This window comes from Anser cygnoides, chromosome 1, assembly GCF_040182565.1.
Source record: "Anser cygnoides isolate HZ-2024a breed goose chromosome 1, Taihu_goose_T2T_genome, whole genome shotgun sequence".
Lineage (NCBI taxonomy): Eukaryota > Metazoa > Chordata > Aves > Anseriformes > Anatidae > Anser > Anser cygnoides.
Window position 1 is genome coordinate 48,238,983 of NC_089873.1, and position 20,595 is coordinate 48,259,577.

The following is a 20,595-nucleotide window of genomic DNA, read 5'->3' on the forward strand; positions in this document are numbered from 1 at the left end:
ATAATCACTGCGGTACCCCAGCGGAGCGAGGGATGGCTTGTGCTGTAGTCACGCGGGTGCAGTTGGCTGCTGGCTGCAGAGTTTGTGTGAGCGGCAGGATTCGTGGTGTCCCTCTGCAGCCCAACTGCATACACCGAGCGCTGTGGCTGGACCCAGGAGCACTCCACTGTGTGCATCAGGCCTGCAGAGAAGAGGGCATGTCGGACGGAGCAAAGTAAAACACCTTTCAGGCTACGCTGTGTCCAGTCCCAGAGTTAGCGCTGTGCTCTCTGTACCAGAGAGTACAGATAGCCAGCAGGATAATTGCACAACAACCAATGTGCAAAAATGGGAATGCTGTATGAAAAAAAAGCAATTTGAAGTTGGACTGGCTGCATTAACAAAGTGAGCATTAGCAAGGACAGACTGACAACTGGACAACATATTCCCCACCTGGCTGCTCCTAAGAGAACCTGGTCTCTTAGAAGCCAGGGGAGAGCACCATATCTTGTAGCATGCCCTTACCACTTCAGAAATTTGTCTGCTTCCATTACTGCCAGTCAGCTGATCCTAGCACTTAATATGCTTTATATTAATGAATGCTACATTTTCCAGTTTCATTCTATACCAGCCAGCATGATAGGAAGACAATATCAGACATGTGGTAGGCCAGAGGAGGTGCATGGAAACTATTTTTGGTTGGAGAAAGATGCAGATTTTTTTTTTTTGGTTTTGTTTTGTTTTCTCATAGTAGCTATTCATTTTTATTTTATTTTTATTTTTTAGCCAGGCAGGCAGGCAGTGGCTGGGGAATCAAGGGAAGGGCTGAGTGCAGTCCAAAACCTGTGGTAACTAAGCAGCAGGAGTTGAAACACTGTCCTGAACGGCAACACAGAGGCTCACCTCCTATTCCTTTTCTGCCAGGGAAGCAGCTCCCATTGCACCGTTTTCCTAGCAAAAGAAGTTATGATCTTCAGGAAAAGGCTTCTTTCGGAGTACGTTATGTGTTCCTTTGTTGTTTATTTGTTGTTGTTGTTGTTGTTTTTTCCACGCTGTAGTATGTGTGTGTCAAGAAATGGCATGGAATAGAGTGGGGGAGTTGGTTGTCTCTGACAGCTGCAGGTTAATCCTGGAAGGAGAGGGAGGCAGGAGGATTTAGGCAGTAAGTGGCCTGCATCAATCCCGAGAAGAGCTGGAACATAGGGAAGTGATGTTTGTTTTTCTGTTTGTATTTCTGGGGCTACAGCCATTATTTATGTGTTTACAACACTTTAATACTCTTCTTCCTAGCTTAGGGCGAAAACTCGTAGCCCTTACTCAACTCTAAAAATGCACTGAAGTCAATGGGACAATCTTTCTGACTCAGGGTTTAATATCAGGCCTAAAGGCTGGATGAAAGCAAAGAAAAATGTTTCTTGAATGAGAGCAAAAAACCTTGTAAACTCTAGAAGGCAAACTACTCCCTCCTCACCAGTTGCTGAAGGCAGTTGTACTTCCTCTGCCGTCATTCGTAGCATTTACTGTGGGAATGACAGCTGTCACCGGTGTTTTCCTTAGCACGAGCAGGATAAAGGGCATCCTTACTCCTGAAACCACTCCTTCTCTAAAAACCTAGATGAAGTATCTCAATCAAAGTTAAATGTGGCAAAAGCAGATGAGTAATTCCCATTTAACGCTGTTTGCTGCGGAGTTCTTTCGCATCCCATGGTGATTTCCATTTTTTCCATCAGTTTGATTACCGCCTTTTTTTCCATCAGTTTGATTACAGTCTGTCAGCCATAATCCAAACATCCTGGCATGCATCAGATAGCGTCACAACATCAATGTCCTTCAGAGGACAGCTTTTCAAAGGATGCAATGAGTGCTTCTGAAAAGAAGCAAATTTAATCTGCCTTACTCCTTAGAGCTACCTTGAGAATCACAGACTCTTGTTTGTGCACTCAGACCGTGACATAGCAAATGCTCTTCAGTTTGCATGAATAGATGTATGCTGTGAAATACAAAAATAAGTCAGTTTATTGCCTCCTCTGAAGCTCATTTTTTAAAAAAGTGCCTATAAATGACAAGTTTCACATGAATAGAACAACTGTTGCTTGGACCTGTGCTTCCAAAAGATTTATTACGTTTCTGTGATAAGGAGCTATTGCATTAGGCATGTAGAGATATGTGTGTTAGGTTGTGCTACAGAGAGGGGTGCCCCAGCGGCAGATCTTTTTGCCTTTGTGTGATTTTGGTAGAGGATGGAAGGTTGCACAGAGTAAGAGGTCGCTACAGTGGTATCTTTGAAATCCATTTTTTATATTTATGGTAGAGTCATAAAAAACCTTTTTTGAATAAAAGCATATTTGATGACAGTCACTGGGTCATACCTCCAGATGAAACGGTCTTCTTTTTCAGATAACAAATTAACTGAGACATTATCTACCATATGAAGTAACAGTAGGCCATATCTCATGAAGACACTAGTTTGGAGTGGTATGAACCTAAATAAGCAAAAACTGATACTTAGGTCTTCAGTTTTGTAATCAGCTTCATATAATTTAATCCCTTGACCTGTGAATGTATTGCCAATCTTACAGTGGTGTTTCCTATAATATTTGAAGCACATTTTCAAGGCCTCACATAGAAAATAATGGCTTAGCTTCACTGTTAGTGTAAAAAAAACATAAGCACTTTATTTCTCACAGCCTGTTGACGTAACTATCTTCCTGTAGGGGTGCTCCACCCCTTCCTCACCGAGGAAGTGACGGAACCAATACTTAGAGCAGCAGCACTAGAGGCAGCACCTGTATATTTCTTTGACTAGGTATTTTCTATCATTTCTAGGATATTCTTCTACTTCCCTCTTCACCTTCATACATCCTCCAAAGTTATAATGGAAACATTCATTTTGTTGTAGATTAAAGCTAGAACGAAAGAGGGGGGCAAGCAGATACCAGAAGAACTGTCCTCATATTTCAGTGTGCTCACTACACATCCTCATCCTGTAAGCTTTACTCCCAGGTAAATGTCTTATGCCAGTAGTGGTGGGAGCTAAGAACACCACATAATAGCCTTGTTCTGTTGTTTTGCAATGGACTGGACAACACATTGCTGGATGCAGAGTTCTGCAGATTTCATTAAGTTCACATGTCCTGACTAATGCAGTGTGAGCCCTTGTCCACAGCATTCCTCAGGGCTGTGACTCCCTTGGATAACTGGGTTTTAAATTCATGTTTCATCACGCTTACTTTAAAATGCTCTTTTTGTTCCAACAAGGAGGTAAAGAAACAGGGACGACAGAGGTGGAATCTTCTTAAGTTGACATAAAATATACCGTTAGGTAATCACCACTGCTGGTTCGCTAGCAAGTACATTACTACGTACATTTTCAGTTGTGTTATGTCTTATCAGCTTTTTAGCCTTTTTATTATTGATGTTTCATGACTTCTCAGAAACCACTTCAGAACTAGCTATTAGTTTTATGTCTGTCTGTGTGCAATTGCTGGCTAAAACATAGCAAGGTGACAAGAGTTAGAGAAGGATTAGAAGAAACTGATGGTGTTTTTAACCTCTTTCATACACAGGCTTCTAAAAGTCTGTAAGGAGAAAATAATGAAAAAATAAAAAAGGCATGGAAAAAAATGTATTAAAAATTCTCTCTTTTTTTTTTTCCTGTACTGTGTGAGCTTAGCAATTTTAAAGATCCAATGAAACCCTGGTATTTAAGAGAAGAGAGTAGAAGTTGAGCAGCTAGGAGGAAAATTTTACTTGGAGAATAATATTCCCAGAAATACCAAAATAACAAAGATATTGGAATTTGTTTGCATTGAGCTCTGTGCCCTTGAATGGCCATGTCACTTTTTTGACAGCCCTTTGCTGAAGCCATAAGCATCTAAGACTGTTGACAACACTGGTTTTGTAAGAAGTAATATTTTTATTAGGTATCTTTCAAAAAGTTTGTTATTTTTTTTTCAGTTATGAAAACTGAACTAAGAAAAACACAGCCTCTGCCTTCACACCTTGCTTTGCGTAGCTTGCTTTTGAAATTCAGATTTCAGAAATTTACTTCAGGCTGTTTTAGTCCACGAACACATTTGTATGCAGTCAACTACAATAGTGAAAGAAGCTACTATTGAAACTGGAGGGGGTAACCATGTGGTTGTAGCTAAGCTTGTGTGTGTGTAGAGGCCTGAGGACTAAGACATTTTGTAAACTTCCTTTGTATTTTACATTTTAAAACTCCTAAAGCTTGTTAATAGATTTTCCACACTGGCAATCCTCTAATTAGCTTCTACAGTTTCAAATAAAGATGGTCCTCTCACAACCATGGAAGATCTGAGTTCCTGAATTGGGAAACAAAAACAAAAACAAAAAAAACAACCACAAAACAAAACACAAAATAGGGTATGTAGAATCAGCCGTTACTGAAAAAGACTCCTTTAGACATTCGGTGTTTCATTACATCTAAAAGCTAAATGTCCACTGCATGTCACTTCTAAGCAAGCGAAGTCTTGTATTTATTTGATTTTCATTTTACTAAGGCAAGAACAAATCATTTTACATAGGAAAGAGGAAATCAATCACCGTGTTATATTACATGGCATTTCAGCAGGCGTACTCCTAAGCATACACTGTCAGCGCAGATGCTCCCTGGCGATGGCTGCACTAAATTGCCTCATGCGGCTCTGCGCAGACATTTCTGAGCTTGATCTAGGAGTGCCTTCCTTGGGAGGAAATGTAGCTCAGTCTCAGCTGTCACAGGGACACTGGCAGCCTGTCCACATATGTTTGAGGCAGCAAAACTAGCCTGTCTGTGTTTTCTGTGTTCTTTAGCTGTTAGTGCTCTCACCGAATGATACAGCTGTGTTTTTTCTCCTCAGCCTGACTGAAAGCAGGAATCCCATCTGTACAAGGGCATACAGAAAGGCAAGAAGATGGTTTCTTAAATGATGATACACGAAAAGAAAAATGTCCAGTTTTGTGTCAAATATCTTGTCATTCCCTGTGTAAAACCACTAAAGAGGACTACAAGCCAAAGATCTCCCAAGCATCTCAGATCCCGTAGGCAGATAAGGACTCGCCACCAAACATGTTGAATAAGTCTGCGGCTGCCAACATGTTACAGGAACTTGGAGAGAAGTTGCAGCTCCTTGCTAGGTATGAGACTGGTTTCCCACAGGGACTTGTGAAAGTGCTGTCCTACAGCTTAAGAGAACTCACTGGGCGGGCTGATTACTGTAAATGGCACCAGAAGTCACTAGCCTGCAAAACTGTGAGAGCCAGGAGAAGCCAAGCCTCAGAGGAGGTTAAGAGCTGTGCTCTGGCATCCAAATGTAAGGAGGGTGAAATCACTGCCATAAGAAAAGAATGATACAAGAAAAGCTTTGCTCTGCCAGCCTGCACTACAAAGGCAAAAAGAAATCCTGAGACAGCATCAAACATGCCTTTAGGAAGTGAAGGTAATACAGTGCTGTATAAATGTGCTATGTTGTAATGTTTGGCCACAAAAGGAGAAAAGTGCTTTCTCTTAAGACTACACTCTCTATTGGCTGGGTAGACCAAAGTGCTTCAGTTTATAGGTTGATATACTGCAGTTCTCTGCAAAGCATTGTTTTAGGACATGATGAAATAGCTTTGCAGCTGAAGCAAGAGGTACAAACACTTAGAAGAACAAAGCTGGTGAAACTGGGCAATGTTTCAAATCATTTATCAAAGCATTTTTAGTCTCCTCTTTCAAGGTGAGTGATAGAGTCATAACATATTGCACCAGTGAAGAACATTTGCATCCAGAGTATTTCATTCAGCAAGTGTCAGTGATTCTCAGTGCAGAATCTTAGGTCAGGGACAAGCCTGTTCCAGCTCTCCAGGTGGTACTGCAGTCTTCTTCTTTAAAAATAAAAGAATTTTTGTCCTTAAAAGCTGATTCAACTTTGCATGTGTGCTCATAATCTCACTCTGCTTTCCTCCTGTCTAGCTCCTGTTGTGCAAAATGATGCTGGCCAGTCACATATTGCAATCAGCTTCTCACTCTCATACAGCATTTTTGAGGAAAGAGGCAAGAGTAGCAGGCAGCTCCTCTGAAAAGCTGGTGTTTAGCAGAGGTGGTTAGAATTATGCAGTACCTGGACGTGCTATTCTGGATGCCTGAATTAATTAAAGCATAGATTAGTATGAGAATGGAGTAATTATCAAGAAATAATACCCTGCTTCTTCAGTACAGTTTGTTTTTAAATACTCAGTCCTTCACTGATTATCTGTGATCATCCACCACTAAGGTTCAGTACCTGTTTGTTGTATGTAGCCACTGCAGGTCCACTACCCTTTGCTAGCAGAATACACGATCAGTCACTGCTTTGGGTTATTTTAAGCCAAAAATAATCTTTACCTGCTGGAAACTAACTGGCCACATGTATTTGAGTTAATAACTTTTGGTCTGAATGGCAACACTAATGCATCAACTGAAATGTTCGTCACAGGGTATTATGTAAGTTTTGCCTAAAATGTGTACAAAATTAAAGATCTGAAGGGAAGGGCTGCTTACTTTGCACCTTTTGTTGGCTTTCTTTGAGAACATTGGCATGTGAAAAAAATATAAAAAAATAAAAAATTATACATTGTTGAAAGTGCTGCAGAGACATCCAGCATCCTAGCATGGAAGAATAACTCCATAAATCAATATATAGGGAGAGTCCTATAACCTTTCCTGAAGATGCAGCATCCAATTTCTTCTGGCTGTAACAAAGCGACAGCACCCCTGGACCATCAGGAAATGCTTTATTGTGGAGTTGCACGCCCTTGGTGTCACTGTGCTGTTAAGTTTGCAATATTATTGATTCCACCTTTAGCTCTTGGGTTCACAGGCAGCTTTATTCTGCTCAATGATCTCAAGATCATTGTTCCTCTTGATCATGCACACTTCCCTTCAGCACTCCACCAGAGGATCTGTCAGTGCACTGTACAGTTAGGCAGCAGCTGGAGATTTCTTAATCACAAATGAATACCTAAAGGTGGAGATAACCAGCTTCCACTAACCTGTCTCTACCCTTTCCTATCACGGGAGCATTACACTACATCCTTTTTCAGCAGCAATCCTGCACTTAACTGGCTAACCAACTAAACAGTGACTGGAACTCAGATGGGAAGTTGGACGTAGTTCGTGTCTATGTCTAACTTGGAATATATCAGAAAAATGCAGTTTTCTGGATACCCACCCTCTTCATAGGCATCAATCTCTGTTTTTCAATTAAAGGCACCCAGAATACACGTTCCTTCTTTCTCCCATTGTTTTCTTCAAGGCAAAGAATCTGTATAAGAAGACAATTCCCAAAGTTCCATATGTGTTCATATGAATGAACCCTACTTTCCCGAGACACATACCATAGAACAGGGCTGACATTATCATCAGTCTTATTCATCTATTTCTAAGCTCTTATTCTGTTAGTCTAGGTTTGATTTTCCAGCTTTCTGACTCAAATCTGAAGATACTCATCAGAAGCTGCCTTATGTGTGGACACAGGAGAGGCTAGAGCAAGTTCAAAAACAAATGTAACTGATATTTTTACTTCCATAAACAGAGTTAGAATATATGGCAATGCTTTTACAAAGTAGGACATAAATTATGGGAGACCATTTAACCAAAACAACAAGCTAGTCTGGAGGGTGTTATTGCTCTGAAAACTCTGAGAGTTCATCTTAGCATTTCACTATTCATGAAAGGGAAACACGTTGTTATCTTTGTTGCTGGTAATGGAAGATAAGAGTTATCTCAACAGAGACATTTTCAGGGATTAGTGGTGAGACAATATTTTCTGATTATGATTAACCTGCAGATAAACTTCCTGGTAGTTGTGAAAACCTATTTGAATATCTTTTGCAACAGAAACCATGGCCCATTAAAACCATTTTGCATTTTGATAATATGCTGTGATCTGTAATCTGTTGTCTTGTCAGGGCCTGAGAGAAGACTGCCATAAGATGCAGAGGCCAGAATCAGGCCTTGGGCCGTCTTCATTCTGCTTGCACTAAACCTTCTATTTTTGCTCAGCACAAGATGGCCTTGCCATCCTGGAGGCTCCCCACAGAGAACTGGCCATATGTTTAAAGGTGTAGCAGCCTCCAAATTCATCAATCATTCTCTGAGTACCGACTCTAGTGCTAAAATAATATCAAGTGACAGCAGGAGATATCTGAAATAGCTAGGATCTACCCTCTCTGGATCAATTCTCAGAAGAAGTGTTGGAATTTATAAACCAGGCTAAGTTTAAATGAAAAAGTCTTCTCTGATAACTTATTATAAGCATTAATTACTTACAAGGACAGTTATTAAAGTTAACCTGTATAATTTTGTATTTACAGCACAGTTCCTGAATTTCAGCTATTACATGTCCTGCTGTTTAACTGATAGTTCCTGTACACTGACAAAAATTAAAACCATACTCAAATTTCATGAAATCAGCATTGTATCTTAGGAGAAAATTGATGAGAATAGGTTTAGCAGCTAGCGGCTGTGCAAAATCTAACAGTTACCGGTGTGTAAGAATGTACATGCTACAATGCAGAGTACATTGTAAAACGGAGTACACTAGCACACTTTTCATCATGGTATAGGTTATTGTCACTGCTTTAGTCCTTGGGGAACCAAGTACCCCAAAGTCCAAGAGAATTGATACTGGAGCAAAAACTGGAATTGGGTTTAATTGACCAACCTCTGTCTGCCTCTGATAGCTATATAATGTGCTTGCAAAGCAAAGCAAAAGAAAAGCAACAAACAAGCTTAATATTTGAAGCTTATACTGGAAACATTATATTTTCTGATCATTTAAATGAACACTGTTGTCTTCCCACCTGTGAGACATACCATGTCCTATAATCACCTGTTTTAGGGAACACTCTAAAATGTACGTTACTTATTCTTCCGAATTTAGGACTTTGATATACCCCGGCCTGTAATTGTTAGGAACTAGATACAACTCATCCAAACACTGAGAATACCTTCGCGTATCTGTGGCACAGCTGTCCTGGGGTCTACCATATTACTGTTCTCAAGAGCTCTGCAGTCAGCAGACTTAGTCATCTAATTGAAGACAACATTTAAGCCACAAATAGGGTCGTAGGGTCTCCCAACAAGCAAGGTGTTCCCTTTCACAGGATCTGAGCGTGTTTTCTTTGCAGCATTTGCAGACCCCGTTGTCCCATCTGTTTGGAAGTAAAACAATGCTCCTCATCTTGCAGTACCCTGATGCTATCACTAGATTCCTGTGTCAGTGCCATGGGAGTTGGCTTAGTGTTCTTGAATATTTGTGCCTAGCCTGGTCAGCAAAAAGTTTATACTGAGCAATATTTAATGGCAAATTTGAAACAGCAAAAAATATTGGCTTGAAGACAAAAATGTTCTTTTGATTTCTATCAGCTAATGTTTTACATAATTAGCTTTCCTCAAAATTGACCATCTCTTTTGCTCATTTTTTTCCTTTAGTGGTTTCATTTGTCTACTGCTACTGTGTTGACCTGCATATTTTTATAACTGCTTAAAGAGCAGAAGTATGTATGCGTTTACTCATATGTACGTGTAGAGGTGTACACATAAGAAGTCTAATTGAAAAGAATGTCAGCCAAAAACTGTCAGGCATAATTAGCTTTCTCCTAGGTTTGAGTCAACTCAGCCAGCCTCAAAGTCTCTGTGAGGTACTGGCCCTCACAGTCAGTGGATCTCTGCTATGTACGTATGTAGAGGGTTGGTGCAGTCAGTTCTAGTGCCAGCTTAATCACGGGTGACTTGTGTGATCTTGGGCAACTGTTTGACTCCCGTCTATCTGAGAGTAATGCGTAATATTTATCATGAAAGGATTGATTCATTAACATTACAAAACTCCTCTGGATTTTCATGTGAAAGACAATTTGACTTCAAAATCATATTGTTAGCTGTAAAGAGGTCCCCATGAAAGGCTATTGAAGAAGAAAACTGAAATCTGCCACTTCAGTCTGACTGACTGGGGAAGGAATTGGGAGATCAGCAGGTTCTTTTGCATTAACTAGAAAGGAGAAGATCTAGAGGAGAACAAATCTTTGGGCACATTTTACCCATATTGTGGCTGAAGATACAAACCTAATGACTTGCTAAGGTAATTGTAAGTGTATGATAGCTGAGACTTTAAACCAGAAATTTTCACCTGACATTCACACCGGCCGTGCTGATCAGGTAAGAAGTCTGAGCCTCCACACTATAGTGCATCTCATGGGCTGAATCCATTGTCAAAGCACTGAAATGTCCATGAAAAAAAACAACAGCCGATGGGCTGTTAACTGCTGTTTGGGAGGCTACTTGAATTCCTAGCTAAATTAGTGGCCTTGATCATTTCTATCGCAGCTGAGAAAGTAACGTATTAAGGTATGTTTTCTGTTTAGGTCAAACTTTATTCTAAATTAACAGAAATCTTACCCAAGGATTCTGCTTAGCAAGAACTAATCAGAGAGATATTTTTTCCTTCCTCATGTAAGCAGAAAAGAGCAAGCATCCAAGCTGAAAGGAGTTGGGTTTGACAAACCAACTGTTCTATGGCATTATGGTGATTACAGAGAAGAAACTTCCCCCAAGACATGGAAGGTTCAGGCTGGCATGACTGTCACACCAGAGCCGCCATATGGCAAACAGCAGAACCCAGTGGTCAAGAAAGCAGACACAGCACAGTTTTGCATTTTAAACAATTTTCAGTTAAGATTTAAAATCAAACCCACCAAATTTACCTATACTGGCCAATCTTACATTACAGAAAACAAGCAAAAATACATAGAAAATGTAAAGTGCATGCCTTAAATCTCAGGGTCTTGTGCTTCTTGCTTTGTCCTTGTAAATATCTATGCATTCATTTTCCAAAACCCAGTGAAATCTGAACATATCTTTTATTAAAGACTCAAATTCAGTATTCTTCAGTTACGATGTGAGAGAACCCAGCAAACCCTGAACCATCCATGGTACTTCAAGCCCCCAAATTCTCTAATCCTGTGTGTGCAGGGAAGATCTGGCTGCCAACACACAGATTCCACTTAAATTGTTTTGATGATGTGAAAACCTTTTCTGTGCATTACAAAATTTGTATCTTCTCTGCAGCATGTCACGTGTTATTTACTTGTGGGTAGATAAAAGATAATAGCATCAGAATATGTATTATCCATAATAAATATTAAGGCTAGAGACACAAAAATGTTCCTGAAACTTGTCAACTGAAGGCTAATAGATGAATACCATCTACATGCCACTTATGTTATTTGTTTCTTCTTTTAAATTTACAGTAGAATTTGAAGTGTTTTAGAACTCCTAGGACTGTAGTAGTAAGTGGAAATGGCATTAAAATCACACCATTTGACACCAGCTTCTTTTCCATTTGAATTATTAAAACAAGAATTTAACTCTACTCTTTTGTCCGTAACACAGGGATAATAATTTATACCTGTCTCACAAGCCTACAGCATGAGAAATGCTGGATGAAGGAGTGGATATGCAAAGTGGCTTTTTAATTAAAGACTCCTAGATCAAAGAGAGATTCTTGAATTGTTTAGGTTTTACTGAGATACACCAGGAAAAACAGGTTTCACATTTCTGCCTGTTTACAGCACCACCATAACAGTGATGTTTAATCAGGAAGGAGGTCTGGTGACTAATAAAGATGAAGAAATGGTCAGAGAATGGAAATGGCCTCGGGATGGCAAGCTTGCCCAGCCAGTTATAGCACAGATAATATTTATTGCTTTATTACTATTGTTCTTACCTCTCAGCCCCCCACGTTTAGTCTCTCTGAGGTGTCTGAATTGCAAGGAACATGAAGCTTATGTTTCTTCTTAAGACATTTTACAAAGATTGGCTTTCCCGACAACTTCTACATAAGCTACCTTTTTTTTACTCATGTTGCTCCTTAGGGAAGAAAGACAAACAGATTGCCTAGGACTGTTCTAACTCAGGATTTCAATAAACAAGAAGCCCATCGTCCCTGCTAGATGCATTTTGGAAGAAACCTTTCTGAGCTTGTAAATATGAATGAGCTATTTCCCACTTTTCTTTTGGGTATGGTCGGTAACAGGCTACTGTTTGCCTGACTTTAGTCCCAATCCAATTACCCCTGAAGTTCATGAAAAGACTTCCACTGCTTTGTAGTTACCAAATCTGGGCCTAGCATGCTGCAAAAATACCAGAAATTAAAGTAAAACATTTGCAACCCAAGTCAGTAAGCATGCCTTCAGGCACGGAGTTTGTAAACACACCATTATTTGCTGCGGTTGGGTCAGGTGATTTGTTCTTTCTTGCTACTAATACAGAGCTACTGGCAGGATGCTTGGTATTCTATGCAGGGCATACATTAAGACCCAGACGGAATGACAGGTAGCCAAGTATATAACAGGTTTTCTTTTCTTGGCTCATGCTACCCAGGCTGTCAGCTGATATGAAGGAGTAACTTCAAACAAACAAATGGCAATAAAATTCTTACAGCTGACATTACTGTTTAATATAGATAAATATTCAGGGTTGGATATTTTCTGGAAACTGACCTTTGTTTATTCTATAAGGTCTGCAAGAGTTTGAGACTTCTGAAATATGCAGTGTCTGTGGTTTTGGCTTTTACAAAGTCTGTAAAGGTTATATCAGATAATTATCAAACAAATTTGAATTATCAAGTACGGATTATAGAATGTTACTGCAAACTACGTGCTATAGTAAACTGATGTTCTTCAAGAGTCGTGTGAAAGTGGCTATGAGTTTAGTAAAGTTGTGCAACATATAATATTTTATTTGAATGGGTAGGAGTGTCAGAGACGGTGCAAACAGGCTTTTTGTTTAAATGTAAGATAGGAAAAGTGGTTCCAAGTCTCCTGCTTGGTGTCACTAGGGCGTTTTTCATGGTCTTTGTGCACAGACAATGCTAAAGGCTTTAGTGACCATGATTTTCATAAATTACATTGTATGTGTCAAAACGCTGATTCTTTACTGGTGGCTAAACTGTCCAAATCCTGCCTACTCTCACCAACAGCAGTAGTTAAAGGGCAAGCACAGACTAGCTCCTCATGAATCTGTCCATGCCTGACTCCACAGCTTCTCTGCCTCCACTAGAAGTAGATCCACTTTCCTGAGTGGTTTGAAATGTTTCTTGTACCTTCCTGCCATACAGCATCACCCTCCAAAGCATGCACAATCTCAGGATGCTCACTTTGGGCAGGAGTCATCCAGGCAAAGTGCTGTCTCTGTCCACAGTTCATAAGTTAGAAGCTAACTTTACAGGATTCAAATGAGATTGACCAAACTAAACTTGTTTGTAAGAGTAACTCTGATCATTTCCTCACCGATGACCAAGTGTCTTGGATAATCAACTCATTGAGGCTTCTTCAGTTGGCCTCTTCCATCTACCATAAATACGAAAACTTGGTGGAGTTAGCAAACCTCCTTTGTTCTCGTTCAGGTTAATGAACACATCACAGTGAGGATTGCAGGGCGCTTTGCAATTAGCTTGGTCTACAAGTGGCAACATGAAAGTGTGTGCTTGTCTTTGTCACCGCTGCAGGGTGCGGCTCTTCCACAATTAGAGGAATTTGTATGTTGTAACAGCTACAGTATTGCATTTTACTAAGGACCTTTGAAAATATTATTTGCTCTGCAAACTCTGGAATCGATGAGCTTTCCTCTAAAGTACACTTTCGAACATAAGCACTATGTGCGGTGCTACAGAGTGATCAAGTAAGAGCTTCCAGAGGCTTGGATATTCATTTCCAGTGGATTTATGCTGAAGTCCACCTACTATAGATCTGGCCCAAAGTGAGGCATCTTTCCATGCGCTTAGGTTCCTATTTCTGCCTTTTTTTTCTGGCTTAATTTTTTAATGTATTTCCTGCTAATACCTTTTGGTGATTAAGTCCTTGTCACCCTACATCCCGTGTTTACTCTATAGGTGCAGCTTTAACACTTTCAAATGTTCATTTTTGCTCAGAAAGGATGGCTAAGTCATATCCATAATTTTCTAGAATTCTGCGGCCTACCAGATAGAATATTAAGTGCATTGACCCATCCCATTTTGAAGTAGTTATATTGTGCTGCAGATGTGGGTATTGGACGAAGCCCTAAGAAATCCTGATCCAAATCTTCCTTGTCTTCATTTCTATACAGTGAGCTGGTTATTGAGCTGGGTTAATCATCCGGCCAATGCCCTACATCTTTGTGGCAAATACTCTCTTGTAGTTTAAAGTTGGCTTGAAATATACTGTTGGTAAAACAGACTTTTTTTTGTGGTTTGGAGGTCAGGAAAAAGATAGTTATGAAATAGTTGTTGGAAAAGCAGAAGAAATCTATCATCCAAGTAAAACAAAAACAAAACAGTCTATGCTTGTTCAGAGTTTATTTCCTTCTTCCTGTTATATATGAAAGTATTTAGTCTAGAAAATATAAAAACATACATTGCAGGTCTGTAAGAGGCATGTATACACGTCGTTAGTTTTAAAAGAAAGATTAACTCCTAAACTTCTGAGAAATTAAATTTGTCAGAGTTTTTAAATGGCATTTTGTAAAATCATTTCATTATGTGTAACTCATAGTCTTAGATGTTAGAATGCAACCAATGGAACAATTACAACTAACATCACCATATTAAGCAAAAAAAAAAAAAAAAAAGTTTCTCACTCACTCTTATTTCTGCTTATGTGGGAAAGGAAACATTCTAAATGAGGGAACAAAAAAGTAGTAAATGAGCATATTTGAAATCTAACCTATTTCTGATTTGTTTGGAAACAATAATGATTCAAGCTATGTTTCATGAGATGGACCTTAGTTTTTTTAAGCAGTTTGTCAGTTCTTTGTTAAAAGAAAATAGAAACTCTTAATACATCCTTTAATACTGTATTCTAACACTGGGGTGAGAAACTATATCTTATTTCTTCTAATTCTAGGAGTGCCTGGGCTATAACAGAGATAGAACTACCCTTGAGTCCTTGCAAGACTGGTATCTGAAAGGCCACCAGAACAAGTCTTCCTGAGACTAATAACTCACTGGATATCTTTCTCCTGTGGAGTTGGAAGGGTCACTGCTCTGCGGGATTACAAGGAAATAGGGAGAATTGGTTCAGCAGGAGTCACAGTTTTGGCTCATTCACAGCCTTGTGTAGGTGTTTAGAATGCATACAATTCTCAGTTCTGACTTCTCTACACCCAGAGCATTCCTCAACAAAACACGGAGGTGGAAAATTTGACTTTAGGAGGATTTGACTTGAAATAGCTGACATAGCAAATTCCACCTGGATAAATTTTATAAAAAAGGTACAGCAGATGGCTAAGGTCTGAGTCAGAGACAGCCTATGTCTTCAGTTACCCTGCTGGCACAAGGGAGTGTCAGTAAAAACCTATCAAGAAGGTGTGTCCAGGAGCTTTTACTGAGTCAATTTAATCTGTTATGGGTCTTCACTCTCTAAGACTCTGCAATGACTCATTTAGAGACACCTCTGTCACATACACCAGATGTATATGGTGTTCTGCAATCATATTGTCCTCCCTCCTCCAAGCACATTTATTTCTCTTTAAACACTAGTGGGCCAAAAGAACTGATTATTTTGAAAGGCCAGACTTTTTTGAGAATGGATATGAGAAGGTGACATTTGCTTACATCAGTGTCAGCTGTAGTTAGTGGCATTTTAAATACTCGTACTTGTTATTTCGTTGTAGATTAACTGACAACACCAAAAATGGTCTAAACTAAGAAATTAATGAGACCAAAATCTAGCATAGAATGAAAAACATATTTTACTCGTTACTGGAGAGAATCCTACAGCTGTGGAGAAAAGTGGGTTATCTGGTGTCTACTCCAATTTAGAACTAGGGAAACAAAAGTAAAACCACAACAGTCTGACAGCTCCCCTGTCTGAAAAAGAGAATCATGATAAGGGTCACAATATTGAAAATGATTATTGTGGATGACTGGCTGAATTATTATCGTACAACCCTAGGTCAGGCATGGTCAGAAAACAGCTAAAGTATGGTTTTATGAGCTTGGTTCTGTCTCAGCAGGTGCCACATTATGAATGGTTCTCTGAAAGCCAGCCCCAGACCGACCATCAGAGAATCTAGACACTGCTGGCCTGAACACCGAACCAGACAGGAGGCCTACAGGCAGCCTGTTTCTCAAATCGGTGAGCAGGTACTTGCACACGTAGTTCCTCTGAGGTCAGCAGATATTTCTATGCTGAGCGTTTCCACACAGCGTGGCACCACAATTACCAGTCAAGTGCTGAAGGAGCCCCCTAGATAACTGGCAGAGTTCGAGCTGCATCGGTGTGCCACTGCGTTTGGACTGGTCAGTCCTGCAGGGACCAGGCAACTTAATGAAGGCCCAGCAGCGTGCTAAGGCACCAAACCCTTTGCAGGGCCAGGCTAGTGCCTCTGCGCAGTACTGCCCTGAGCCAAGCAGAACAACCTGTTGGGGGATCTCTGCAGTGAGGTACGTTGCACTGAACACGTACCTTGATATTATTCAAGCTGACCACAGACAGTGGATTCCAGCCCTATGCTGAGGAAATTACTGTGGACGCTGGGGCAGGTAATGAATGCCCTGTCTGATTCCCTGCTTCCCTGATACTGCAGCTTTTGTTAGACTGAGACTGTAGAGACAGAGGAATAAAGGTTGGGAAAAGAGGAGAAAAAAAAAGTGTGTAGGAACCATAAACCTCTTTGGAAGACTGCTCTCTATATTAATTAGATTTAACATTTATATGAACTATCTGGTAATGTAATCCACTGCAAGTACATTTAACTCCTGACAGCATGAAAGCCAGACCTGGGCAGAAGGTTAATATAAGCTTGTTTTCAGCCTTGAATGGAATGAAATTGATTTAGAGAGCTCATGCTGGTGTATTACGTGCCATGAGAATCATTCTGTGAGTACTTGTTACATAAAAGCCTCCTTAATAATACAAACAAAAGCTATAAGAACATGTTGCTTTACTGAACGTGGGTCAGTGAAAATGGCACTGCCCGAATTCTGTATCTTTTCTGATTAATTTAGCAACAGATACATTCCATATATTGGAGCTCTTTTATGGGGAAGACAGACTGAGCATCACCATATTCCTTATATGGGATTAATTTTCCCTCTTCTACCTTGTTGACATCAACACTCATAATATTTTTCCTTGTGACTTGTAATCTACCCACCAGATAAACCTGCCAACCTGCCAATTAGTTATACCTAATCCAACAGTCAGGAACTTGTATGGGGCATGAAGAGGGAAGTGTAAAAGGCTGAGGATCAGATTTAAGATCTACATGTGAGTTAAGACTTTGGCCTTAGCAGGTCAAAGGAGGTGATTTTTCCCTTCTGTTCACCTGAAGTGCTGCGTGCAGTTCTGGGTTCCCCAGTGCAAGAGAGATGTGCTATTGGAGAGTCCAGTGAAGGGCCACATAAATGATTAAGGGACTGGCACATTTTTCACAAGAGAAAGACTGAGTGATCTGGGACTGTTTAGCCTTGAGAAGAGAACGCTTAGGGAAGATCTCATCAATATATACAAACACCTGAAGGGAGCGTGCAAAGAGACCAGGCTCCTTTTAGTGGTACCCGGGGACAGGACAAGAGGCAATGGGCACAGGCTGGAACACAAGCAGTTCCATCTGAGCATCAGGGAGCACTTCTTCACTGTGTTAGTGATGGAGCACTGGCCCAGGTTACCCAGAGAGGCTGTGGAGTCCCCCTCCTTGGAGATCTTCAAAAGCCACCTGGACACGGTCCTGGGCAACTGGTTCTAGGTGTCCCTGCTTGAGCAGAGGGGTGGCGCAAGATGACCTCCAGAGGTCTCCTCCAACCTCAGACTTTCTGTGATTCTGTAATTCTGTGATTAACTTTATTATTTTTCCAGTTTGCATCATGCAGTAGTTGAGTTACAATTACCAAATGAAGTTGACTCCTCCGTATGGCATGCAGCAGGAACCACGCTCTTATCCTCTCAGGTAATGAGGAGGGGAAAATGAAAGAACTGCTTTTCCCCCAAGTCACTAAATAGTTCTTTCATGATTGCTTATTTATGTCATACAGTAAGAATTTACATTCTTTTTCCATGTTATTATCAGTATTTCAGAGTCTTTTTTACAAACTCAGCAATGTCTGAAAATGAGCAAAATTAAAGGAAAAAAAAGTACTTTTAATTTCATGTGACTTGCCTGTACCTCAACTAATGAAGTAGAAATACCATAAAATTCAAGTATTTTATTATTGCTAATAGTATGCTGAAACTCTAATCTTGTTTTACATACACGTGTAGCTGAAAACCAGAATTTTGCATATTCTCCTTTTGTTCATGAGATCATTTATGTTCTCTTTTCCATGATCCATTTATTTTAGATTTATTTCCATTTTCCTTCTGTTCCCTTCAGCACATATATTGTGGGCCTCTGCTCCTCACAGGTCTCTGTTTTAATGCTTTTCTCTTGGCACAACCATTTGGGGATTGATCCAATATCTCCAAACACAGCAACGATCTTTCTGCAATCTTTCTGTTAGCTTTGGAAGGCCTCAGGAGAGGCTTGTGGGTTTTAGAGCCCTTCCCTTCCCTTCCCTTCCCTTCCCTTCCCTTCCCTTCCCTTCCCTTCCCTTCCCTTCCCTTCCCTTCCCTTCCCTTCCCTTCCCTTCCCTTCCCTTCCCTTCCCTTCCCTTCCCTTCCCTTCCCTTCCCTTCCCTTCCCTTCCCTTCCCTTCCCTTCCCTTCCCTTCCCTTCCCTTCCCTTCCCTTCCCTTCCCTTCCCTTCCCTTCCCTTCCCTTCCCCCTTCCCTTCCCTTCCCTTCCCTTCCCTTCCCCCTTCCCTTCCCCCTTCCCTTCCCTTCCCTTCCCTTCCCTTCCCTTCCCTTCCCTTCCCTTCCCTTCCCTTCCCTTCCCTTCCCTTCCCTTTCCCCTCCCCTTTCTTGCTGGTCCAAACCTTTCCCAGGGTTTTTTCTCACTGTGAAGAAGTTGCGTTCAGAGATAACATCACCCAGAGCAGTGTGGCAGGCTTTATTGAAGAAATTATGACTTCGCCAGAAGTGTGAAGATAAGTCTCTGGATCTTGGCACTTGTGCTGCTTGCTTTAGTCTACAGGACCAAATGACCTACAGACCCCAACTCCCCCAAATGTCAAAGCACTTCTCAAACAAATTAGTTTTCATCACACCTGTGAAAGGCAAATAAAACCAGCACACATAGCACATATACCTGAATATGAAACGAGTATACTACAATCAGCTGTTGGAGGTGCCTATGATACCTTCAGATAGTCAGGGATCGTCCTTTGAAATCTGCTCTTGGCTACCACCAAGGCCTGTCTGTCCAGCCCATCTGGCTGAAGCACACCCCTCTTCCTCCCATCTGCTTGGTTTCAGGGGCTGTGCTTTTGCAGAAGCCGGCAGCTCCACAGAGCCCACATTGCATCAGACCTTAAATACCTGAAACGTTTAGATGACTGCACACCTCAGATAACAGAGGGTGACTGGGCCTAGGCCTGTCATTTATCGAGGTGATTTAAAATGATTCTTCAATCTGTGCTTGATGTATTTGACAATCTGACCTGCTAACAGTTTCCCCTGTGTTTTCTCTTCCTTGTGACAGGAACAAGCTGTGGGGCACACTGCGGGCTGCTTGTCCTGCTGTGCTTCGAAGAATTATGGTGGGGGAGGAAGGGGAGACATGCAGGTGTAGTAGTCATCAGATTCCCTGCGTGTCAGACCTGGAGTACGATCACCTCATTAGCAATCCAGCGTCCTTTAAGGAGCAAGTTATAGTGGTCTGTGCCTCACCTTCACGAACAAATAAGGATCCTAGTGAAGACAAAACAGAGCGGCTATATGAAAGACAGAACAAACACAGGAGTATGCCTTGTGCCCAGGTGGGTTTTATCAGACAGTAGATAGTTTTTCTAACACATGGTTGAAAATCTTAAAGATTCTTTTGGGAATAATTTTCTATTTAGCTGGTTGCTAAAGTATATGAAAAGTGGTCTCAACAGAAACATCAAACTGGCACCAACTCCAAATACGTATTCTACAGGAAATTTAATAATAAAAACAAAACAAAAACTTCCAAAATGATAAAAAGTCGAGAAATCCTAGATTTTCCTGCAAAAAGGACATTTCAAAATAAATTGTTTCTGAAAATGGAATATTATTTGGATCCAAATCTTTGAAGACGGAGAAAATCACTATCCCTATCTTGAAGGAATTCCTCACATCATTCGTTTTTGTAGGAGAGCTGAGGGAGTAACCCTGAATAATCCCTTGATGTAGAGCAGGGACCTCAAACTTTAATTAATAAAACCTAGAACTGAGTCTTGAGGGGCTTTCTCCCTCTGTGGCACAGTACCAGGGAACCCTGAGGCAGTGTGTGTGTTAAGGCTACTGTGGCATTGCAGGCCCCAAGGATTAATTACCACAACAATCTATTGCACCGGTTAACCAAAAACCTGTGATTTGGTAGCAATGTGACAAAGCACTTTTTTTTGGGTTACTGTTGAAACATTTGGGCTTCCAGGAATCAGCACTCTCTAACAAAAATGAATGAAAAAGATTCCACACAGAAACATGCTGATTAAAAATTATAAACCAGCTCATTTTGATTACTGTATAAACTTAATGAGAGATGATTTAATGCA

The 20,595-nt window shown here is 40.6% G+C and overlaps 1 protein-coding gene and 1 non-coding gene across 2 annotated transcripts in view; one reads left to right on the forward strand and one right to left on the reverse strand.

The window, feature by feature from the left end:
- The first annotated feature begins 367 nt into the window (after positions 1 to 367).
- LOC106036929 (uncharacterized) lies at positions 368 to 6,983 on the forward strand. The gene is made up of 3 exons (XR_010830588.1): positions 368 to 974; positions 2,879 to 2,982; positions 4,842 to 6,983. It is a non-coding gene; the product is annotated as an uncharacterized protein (transcript).
- An 11,961-nt stretch (positions 6,984 to 18,944) lies between these two features.
- Positions 18,945 to 20,595, reverse strand: part of VEZT (vezatin, adherens junctions transmembrane protein) — an 88,249-nt gene continuing 86,598 nt past the window's right edge. Inside the window, exon 13 of the mRNA XM_066994914.1 lies at positions 18,945 to 19,765. Coding sequence (XP_066851015.1) covers positions 19,686 to 19,765 — 80 coding nt within the window. The 3' untranslated portion in view covers positions 18,945 to 19,685. The remainder of the gene's footprint in view (positions 19,766 to 20,595) is intronic.